The following is a 10410-nucleotide window of genomic DNA, read 5'->3' on the forward strand; positions in this document are numbered from 1 at the left end:
TATATATATATATATATATATATATATATATATATATATATATATATTAAAATAAATATAATGTCCCTATTTCACAGATTTTCACCTATAGCAGGGGATGACTGGAACCTAACCCCTGCGATAAGTGAGGGACTACTAGAATTCTAAAGTGATTTTTTTTTTTCTTTTGCTATCTTTCTGTAGGTGTGTAGAACTTGTCATTTGTGAGCAGATGAATAAATACAAAGTGCGACTAAAGGACATCAGCACCCTGGAGTTTGCTGAGAATAAAGCCAAATGTAAACTGAGTGTCATTCGACGATCGATGGTAAGATCAAACCCTGGTCCACTTTAGCCGTATTCTCCATCATGTCCTTCTTTCTCAGCAGCAGCTTACCTCCTCCTCAGTTCTCTCCCTAACATGTCTTTTCCTTTATTTAGAGACCAGTACTAATAGCTATTAGATTTATGAGCGTTGCACATATTATGGTATGTACCTTGGATGTCATCCTCAAACTGTCATCCTGTGTTGTGGAAAAGATCAGTGCTAAACCATCTCCTCAAATACTCACATCTGTCTTCTTCCCAGAGCATGAACACTTCTTTTCTGTGTTTTGTAAGTGTCTCTTGTTAAATGGCATTAAGGTTGTCGTGCAATCACACAGTCACAATTGATTATATTTACTCAATGTTACACGACTCGGGAACATACAACCATGAATTTAAAAAATTTAGGATGTTGTGTAAAATGTAAAACAGAATGCATGGATTTCCAAATTTCACAAACGCATAATTTATTGACAGTTGCACATAGTAAACATAGCAGATGTTTAAACTTGGAAAAGGGACCTTTATTTAGGTAATTTTGAATTTTATAGCTGCGACACATCTCCAAAATGTTTGGACAGAGGCAACAGCAGGCTGTAAAAGTAAGCTTGACTAAAAAATAAAATAAAAATAAAAACAGCGTGAGCATTTTGCAGCTAATTAGCTTATTTAGCAATAAGTCAGTCAGAGGACTGAGTATAAAGATAGCATTTTAGAGAAGCTCCAAGTCTCAGAAGTAAACAAAAGGATGAGGTTAACAAATCTGCAAAACATCGGTCTAAAATATGATTTCATAATAATAATAATAATGTTCCTACAAAATATTAGGAAGACTGAATAAATGAAAAGAACAAAAGTTTTGTTACCAGGGATTTTTGAACCTCAGGCGTAAAAGCAGATGTGATTCAGTTCTTGACATCACTGCAGCAGCGCAGGAACTCTTCCACAGAGTATTGCCTGTAAACACGGTTTGTTGTGCCATCCACAAAGTCTGGGTAAAGCTCTTTCGTGGAAGGAGGAAGCTGAACGTGAACGTCGTCCAGAAATGCTGCACTCTTTGAACCAAAGCTCCTTTAAAACGATCTGAGGCAGAGAGGAAAAACTGCTCCGTGGTCAGATAAATCAGAGGTTGAAATTATTTTTGGAAACCATGGATGGTCCAGGAGAGGGACAGTCCAGCGTTTTCAGAGCTCAGTTCAAAAGCCTGCCTCTATGGTGGTATGGGTGTGCATTAGACCTTCTAGCAGGGGCAGCTTGCACATCTGGAAAGGCACCATAATCATGCAAAAAAGACCCAGGACTACTGAGCAGCTGGAATCCTACATCGGACAGGACTGGGACATTCCCCTCCAAATCCTCCAGCAGCTGGTCTGCTCTCAGGTCCTAGATCAGGACTATTCAACAAAACTGCTTGCATTAAGTCATAAATGCCTTTCACCAGAGTTTAGATCACTGGTTTGCTCAAATGGGAAATGCTGAAAAAAAAATCTAAGCTGTTCATAGAAATCTAAAGTAACAATTCCTTTTTATTATTTCAACTCAACTTAATTTAGGTAAATTAACAACATTACAAAAAAGGAAAAAATATAAAATTATATTTTACAAATTAATAATTTACCCCCAAAAAAAGAATAGGCTGAAGCCAAGGTTTATACCAGTCTACATAATGAACGATATACTGTCCATATACATACAGTAAGTACATAAATTCACATACGCATATATATATATATATATATATATATATATATATATACACATACATTACATATACATGTTACACAATATATATATATGCATCTATATAACAGTATAAGCTTTAATAATTTTACATTTTAAGGCTCTTTTAAAGCTCACCAAAAAAGCATGTAATTTGAGATTATCATTCAATTCTTTCCACAGTTTCATGCCAATAACTGAAATGCATCTGGATTTTACTTTACTTTTCTTTTTACCTTGTTCAAATATTAACAAACCTCTTAAATTATATTTACTCTTAATTTAGATAATTTCTGAATTCCAGAAGGAAGACTTTTATTCAGTGCTTTATACATTATTTCCAGTATTTTTATGTATACAATGTCATTAAATGTTGAAGTACTACTTTGAATTAAAAGTTTATTAGTTGGTTCACAATATCCCACTTTATTAATAAGCTTAATTGCTTTTTTTTTTTTTGTATCTTTACTAATATATCAGTAGTTTTATTTGCATTTCCCCATATATCTGAGCAATATGACAAGTAGGGCATAACCAAGGAATAGTATATAATTTGCAAGCCTTTTACATTCAATCTTTTATTTTAAACAATATTACAATAGTTTATGCAATTTTATTTGTAATATATTCAATAAATTTGTTGTCCAGAATCATACCTAAAAAATTTCTCATTTAACAACAACTTTACATTATTGTAAATCCGATTACAGAAAATACCATAAATTTAGTTTAGTTTTTTTTTTCCATTTAAAGATAGCTTATTATAATCAAACCACTTTTTTAATTCAGCTAGCTCTTTTTCTACTATTTGTATTAGTTCATCCATATTCTTTCCAGGGGGGTGGGGTGTTATGCCGCCCCCTGCTGGAGGCCGCCCTGGGCGCCGCCCATGTCGCCCATATAAGGAACCGCCACTGCTGGTTGTGCTTACTGACCTCAAACTGATTTTATGTGGTTATTGTGACTGAGTTGAATAAAGTTTGACTTATCTGACTGTTTTGTTTCGCTTAATGCGCCTTATGTATGAAAACAGACCTGTTCATTGATATTGCGCCTTATAGTCTGAAAAATACAGTAGTATGTTTTTGTAGCAAATGCCATATTAGTAACCTAAAACTAAAATATTGATACTAACTACACTTGAGTACTGAAAAATGAGTTTGAGGCAGCAGAGCTGTTGCTTATTACTGTTAAAATCATAATCAGATGCTGCTCATTCTTTTGCTCTTCTTGTTTCGTTTTATTTTTTAAGCTGGCAAATTCAGCTAAAAAGGTAAAGTCGGTGTATTGATGTGCTGCCGTGCACTTTCTTTGTGTTCTGTGCTTGTGTCGTCCTCGGTTACATGTGTAGCCGAGCCTTCATTAACAGAAATGTGACTTTGTGATGATCAGCTGTTTTAAGGTCTTGTCTGCTGTGGATTTGCTCCTCAGGGAAAAGGCCAGGGACGACGGCTAAGCTATCACACACCGTCACCTCCAGTCAGTCCTCGGCTGCCGTCTGTGGCTGACGTTGTGAGAGAAGAGAGCATGGCTGAAGAGGGAGCAGAGTCGCTCGACATCCCTGAACATCAGCAGGCAGCCATGCAGCAGGAAGAGAAAGTGTTGACGGAGCAAATAGAAAACTTACAGAAAGAGAAGTACGTTCGTCTGTTATTGGCTCAACTAATAGAAAGTAACGTCAGACGTGGAAAAATCCCATCTGATTGTGTTGATGTTGATGATGTTCTTGACAGAGAGGAGTTGACGGTGGAGATGCTGACTCTGGAGCCCCGAGCATCAGATGATGAGACCTTGGAGTCGGAGGCCTCTATTGGTACAGCGGACAGCTCTGAAAACCTCAACGTGGACTCTGAGGAAACCACTTCAGACTTCTCTGGTAACAGTTTAAAACTTATTGTAGCAGTTCAAAATATCCTGATGCATGTTTACTAATCCAGGTAGGAAAATCTAACCAAGTTAAGTCAGGTCTTCTGGACGGATTAAAAAAAAAAAAAACTGTAGAAACGTTTCGTCTTTTAGCCAAAAGACTTCTTCAGTCGAGGAGCTGCAACAGACAGTCTTATAAATAGCACCTTCTCATAGTGATCAACCAGTTTGTTGGAGACAGCCAAAACTAGCTGTTCACATGATGGAGGACCATCATCCTAGCAATTGATTGTTAGTGCTCTGATGGCTGTTTACTGTTCACAGAGGGCTGAGTGATACTAGAAATCACAGCATTGTAAGAGGGGGACAGTTGAACACAGAGGCTCCGCCCCCTGTTTAATGATGGACGGTTTCTCTTCACAAAGATGGCCTCCTTTACTCCTCTCTCAAACCAATGTTCCTTTCTATCAAGGATGTGAACATCTTCTGAAAGAGTCACTGCAAGTACTGGTCTGTGTGGGTGGGTTTGCGGTACACCTCACTTTACAAATGTCCTCCATAAGAATGGAGGAATTATCACATCCTTTATTCATTCAAACTTTATTTAAACAGGTTAGTCCCATTGAGCCATGAGGACTCATTTACAAGAGAGACCTGGAAATGTCATCATGTGAACAGCTAGTTTTGGCCGTCTCCAACAAACTAGTTGATCCACTGTGAGAAGGTGTTGCTTATAAGACTGAGTTTGTTGCAGCTCCTCAGACTGAAGAAGTCTTTTAGATAAAAGATGAAACTTTTCAACTTTTTTTTTACTCCATCCAGAGGACCTGACTTTGTTAATCTTAGCAGGTTTTTGCTGTGTAATTGAGTGAATGTCTCTATGAAAGACCAAACTTGACATAACTTTGCTCTTGTTATAGAGAGGAATCCCGTGGTGACCTCCCCATGGCCTCGCAGAAACGATGGGCAGAGCCACCGTCGACACGCTCACCACCAGCAGCCTGACTGCCTGGACTCTGTAGACTCTTGCTCCACCGTTTCCTCCTACTCCTCCTCATCACACTTCCAACAATCATTTTCTTCCTCCTCCGCCGCCTCCCGGCGGTTTCGGTTCCACTCCAAGACTCTGAGCCAGCCTCAGGCCCAGAATATATCTCAGTCGGCCCGCTTCGACGCCAGCCCCACAGAGCAGGAGGGCACTTATGATGAAAGGCCCCAGTTTACAAGCCGCGGCACGTACAATCCAGAGAAGGGCAAACAGAAACTTAGAGGAGCGAGACATTCAGCGGTCAAGCACACGAGAGAGGGGGAGGGCCCTGCCGGGGACCCTCCTGACATACCACAGCACCTGGTACTGTACGGTAATAACGAATTCATGGTATGAAGGACATCGCGACAACAAAACTTTCCCAGTTTGGCTCCAGGCAAACATTCATTCTCAACAGGAGGCAGCATTAAAGCAAATGATGTCCACTCTTTGAATCAGTCATGCTTAGCCCTTCCTGGTCGACTCCTGCAGAAGCACCGTGCACAGTGCTCAGTGGGTCAGGAAAGGGCTCCTCTGTTGCCACCCATGCTTTCAGTGCCTTGGCAGCTCCTTCGAGGAGACGCACTGAGCAACAGGACGGAGAACAAGGACCTTTACAGTATAGAGAAGAGCCCTCAGCATCAGGGAACGTTACAGAGTGGGAACACTGGTCTGAACGAGAAACCAGACATCATCAGGTGTCACATGTTCCAGTGGACTTCAAGCCCACTGGTATTGTCTTCACTGCTTTTTGAGTTTACTGTTAATAACAATCAGTGTAAGCAGTGGATGTTCTGTTATTACAATTTGATTTTTCTGTATTTAATAAATTTTATTATCACAGAAATGCTATATAATAATATACAAGTATAAATACTGTACAAAGCTGGAACGCCAGCCTCAGCTGGGTAGTTGAAATTAAATATTTATCTTTTTTTTTTCTGATTATCCTAGATTAGGGTGTTCAGATTTGGGCAGTGAATGCTACATTTGTGTGTGTGTGCGTGCATGCATGCGTGCGTGCGTGTGTGTGTGTGTGTGTACGTGTGCGTGTGTGTGGCTGTATGAGTGTGAAAGATAAAACCACTTCGTGTTGTTTCTGCTGCTTTTTCCCTGTTTGAGGGGAACGCCACTATCAAAGGGACCAAGTCTGTTGGTGTGTATTCCAACCAAGGACATCCCATCTCTTTAAGAACGTCAGACGTGTTCAAGATGTCTGCCCTCTTCTGAGTGACAGCCATCCAGCGGTCGTAATATACAATGCAGTTCACTCTGTTGTCAAAGTCATTGTTACCAACTCCCTCCTGTCTCTGAAGTGTTTGCTCGATAGCAACCAAGAAACGGCATCAAATCATTTTGTCTTCTGTCGTTATTTATGACTCGGCTCTGAACGTTGGATTACAAAAAACAAACGCATCTTTTACAGAGGAATCGTGCGTTTACAGGAACAACACGGCTCCAGTGCAAGCAGCTCCCTTTCTTTTAGTTGAACACTGATGTGGTGAAATAAGTCATGCAAAAATTATTAAATCAATAAATTTTATTGTTCGTAACATTTCGTGGAATGGAGACTTGTCTGTGACATCTGGCTCATGAATACAACATAAAACAATAAAAAAACGCAATAAGAACTTTCAGTACCATTGCAGAAACGTTAAAAACACTCAAAAATTCAATGTACATTAAAAACAATATGGTTTTGTTACGAGAAGCTATGTTTAAAGTGGACCCTGCTCAGGCCGGTCACGGCAGAGGGAACACGTGACTTTTTGTACCCGTTCTGGGTACAGAGGGATAGTCTCCTGCCAGATGGCAGCAACTTGAATAATGTTCACCGTTCATGAGTTGGGTCATTATAAATGACCAAAACTCAATTATACAGGTTGGATTTGTTGACTGATTTTATATTGGCTTGTTTGACCTCCCTGAACAACTTGTCCCCGCCTCTGGCTAGGAGGTTCTCAAATCATGGGACTGTATTGAAGGATCTGTCAACCAGTGAGCTGTGCACCAATCACAGTGTGTTTGCTTGCATTTGTAGTGAGTCACGTGGGTACGTGTCACTAGTTGTAGTATGACAATATATCCCCGTTTATATGCATACTATATTCACGAGTTCTTCATTTTTCTGACTGTGTAATGCCGTGCATTGAATTTAACAGAAATGCGAACGAGAGACGTTATTACCTTTGACCCATCAAATGAATGGAGTCATTTATTTTCAGAATCAAAGTTTAACATCAAACATTTACATTAATTTGGCAAAATATGAAAATAATAACAGACAGTTTCACAAATAATGAACTTCAAATCACTCGGCGGTGATTTGAGGACTTTGCTTCAGATATTTCTAAAATATCTGTACTGGTTTTGTGAGAGAGAGAAGAGTTTAAGATGAACTGGAGATTATCTTACAGAGAACTATGTGAGGGAATTTATATCTGTTGACCAGAACGTGCACGCTTCATCAGATTTCAGCTCGCTGCCGGTACACTTTAGTCGAAGAAGAGACCGTTACCTTGTTGATGATAGATCAGCTCGATAGAGAGTCCTCCAGACCTTTCAGCGTCTCCGTTGAGAGCTGCTGAAATCCTTAGATAGTCGTGCGTGGGTTGTTCAAACAGAAGTTATAATTCCAACGTCTCTGACTCTCCTGAATTCTCGAATTCTCTTCCATTCACTTCACCATTCTCCATGAATTCTAACCAATTCTCTTCAGAACTCCTTGAGCACTGCTTCAGAACTGCTTCCGAACTACATGAGAACCGCTCCAGCACTCTTCCAACTCTCAGAACTCATTGAGAACTAACTGCACTCTGCAGAACCGGGAAGTTGTCCCATTTTAAATGAGTTTACTTCCGAGTTTACTTCAGAGCTTTCTGATTCGTGGATGGACCAGAAAGAGGAGTGGTTTTGACGTAAGGTGTTTATCAAAAGTCGAGGTCAGAGAATGAAATTTGTTTAACAACTGACAGAGAGATTATTGCAAAAAGCAGACTTCGTGGAGTCTCTATTCTGATTATCTTCTCAAATAGTTAAACATGACATTTCTTCTTCAGTAAACATTTAGTTGACCGAAGCTTCAACTTTCACATACTTACGACTTGGCTCATTTCAGACAGAAAATCAAGAAATGCATATTAACCTGATTTCTCCTTTGAATGAGGAATAAAAATCATTACTTACTGTTTATGTAAAATAAAAATGAGTAGTTCTTTTCAACCTGTAAGCATTGAGTGAAACTAACACAATTTGATTATCAAACATTTGTAAAACAGTAATGATTATAAAGGATTGTCTTTTCTGCTTGATTAATTCAAGAAAGAAAGTCATCAGATGGCTCAGACTTATTCAGATCAATGAAAATAACAGTCTCTGTCCATCTGGTAGATTTGAGGTCATCAGGGTCAGATGAGGGTCAGATCATCAGGTCATCTGGTTCACTACACATTAAATAATCTGTCATCAAAGTTCATGCTCAATAACCCAGGTAAAAATCCAACAATGTTCAGTCAGGTCATCTGGACAGTGTTTTTTCTTGAGACGTTTCGCCCTCCATCCAAAGGGCTTCATCAGTCTGAGAAGTCACAAACTGTTTTCCCCACTAAGCAGTACACTCCTACAGTGGACCAACCAGTTTGCTGGTGATGAGATGGTTTCTAAAGAATCTGTCATTACTGCTGATTGGTTCATAGTTCATTAATAAGAGTTAAATACAGTAACATCAGTCATGGTATAAGCAGGGGTGTCAAACTCACTTACAAAAAGGAGCCAAAAGTAAAAACTTGGTTCAAACTAAGGACTAATTTTAGAAACTGCATTAACTCGAGTTAGAGCCCCGGTGTCTGTTCTTGGTCCCAGGTTCTTCAACGAGAGTTTGGTCTCATTTGACCTTCACTATTGTGCTTTCCACATAATCAAAGATTGCTGAAAAAAAATTGTGATAAAATTATTTTACATTTAAGATCAGAGTCGGTTTCTTAATTTGTACACAGGGTCCCAGTTACATCCAACAATAAAATGTAAAAGAAAAACAGTAACTGGTCTGGGAAGCTCAGTCCTCACCTCCTTCTACAGGTGTGCAGTGGAGAGCATCCTGTGCTCCAGCATCAACGTGTGGCATGGAGGCTGCACAGCTGCAGAAAGAAAAGCTTTGCAGAGAGTGGTGAAGGCTGCACAGAAGTCTGTTGGAGTCGGTCTCCCCACCATCAGACATCTACACCTCCAGATGCAGGAAGAGGGCCACCTGCATCATGAAGGACCCCACTCATCCAGTACACACACTTTTTGCCCCGCTCCCCTCAGGAAGGAGGTTGAGGAGCATTAAGTGTAGAACCACTAGACTGAGGAACAGCTTCTACCCTGAGGCTGTTAGCCTCATGAGTCTCTAATCGGGATAATCACTGTGAAAAATCACAACATGTTGCTGCTGATCTATTTCATGTTGCTGTGTTCATGTATGCTCATCTGCTCACACAGACTCATGTTCGTGCTGCTGTTTGACGTATTGTTTTTGCACCATTAGTGCTTAGCGTATTTTTAGTTACATTTTTTCTTAGTTCATATCTTGGATATTGTTACTGTTTTTCTTTTACATTTTATACTTCTGTTGGATGTAACTGGGACCCTGTGTACACAATTTCGTTCCACCACATGTACCACATATGGTGTGAATGACAAATAAAGAAACTCTGACTCTATGTAAATTAAAAGAAAGGTGTTTTAAAAAATCCTCTAAAAAATTATTTACTTGTTATTCAGGCATTTAAAATCTAAATAATTTTGGGAATCCTAAACGGCATAAAGACATTAAAGCTTTAATCTAATTTTATGTTAGACGGCGAGACAAAAATGGTTTAGTGTGTTTTTCTTTTTTTAATCTTTACAGTGTATGTAAACATCTGGTTTGATCTGCTGGTACTTAAAATCATGCTTTTTTCCAGTTCACTCATATTGCAATGACAACATTGCAACATGTTTTGCAGCTTTACACAATATTGCTTTGTTATATAACTTAAATAGAAATTTAGTTAACTTAAAAAAATATATATATTTGTGTTATAGTAAGACTTATTTGATGTATGCACCTTTTTGTCAAATATACTTAAAGGTACTTTTTTCAAAGTATAAAATTAAATATAAAGTATCCTGAACTATATCAAATAGTGCAGGCAGAAAGAGTTTAGTCGTTTTCCAGCTATATTGGTATGAAATTCTGAAATGTACTCATTGTAAACAAAACACTTTTATTCTCATACTTTACTCAACAAACCTGAGTTTGAATAAGTAAACAATAATTCAAAACTGTTGTTCTTCATCCCAAATGGTTCTTCCATGGATGTAGCTATTTGTGACCTATTTTCAGTCACTTCAGCTGTTTTAGTAGAAAAACAAGCACCTGGTGGTCTGCAGCTCTTCATATATTCTGCCATCAGACTCCTAATTAAAGGACACACTAACCATCGACATGGGGGGAAAACACTGTGCAGGTT

At 39.0% G+C, this 10410-nt stretch overlaps 1 protein-coding gene across 9 annotated transcripts in view; it reads left to right on the top strand.

The window, feature by feature from the left end:
- The window catches only part of myo9aa (myosin IXAa), a 138924-nt gene extending 133349 nt beyond the window's left edge, over positions 1–5575 (top strand). For 6 of the 9 annotated variants that reach the window (XM_037691641.1, XM_037691647.1, XM_037691655.1 and 3 more), the window contains 5 exons: positions 184–307; positions 3278–3298; positions 3457–3662; positions 3759–3901; positions 4812–5575. In XM_037691641.1, coding sequence (XP_037547569.1) covers positions 184–307; positions 3278–3298; positions 3457–3662; positions 3759–3901; positions 4812–5275 — 958 coding nt within the window. In that variant the 3' untranslated portion in view covers positions 5276–5575. The remainder of the gene's footprint in view (positions 1–183; positions 308–3277; positions 3299–3456; positions 3663–3758; positions 3902–4811) is intronic. The other 3 variants (XM_037691669.1, XM_037691678.1, XM_037691686.1) reach the window with 1 other exon arrangement.
- Positions 5576–10410: the final 4835 nt, after the last annotated feature.

This window comes from Nematolebias whitei, chromosome 2 (genome assembly GCF_014905685.2).
Source record: "Nematolebias whitei isolate Nwh7 chromosome 2, NemWhi1, whole genome shotgun sequence".
Lineage (NCBI taxonomy): Eukaryota > Metazoa > Chordata > Actinopteri > Cyprinodontiformes > Rivulidae > Nematolebias > Nematolebias whitei.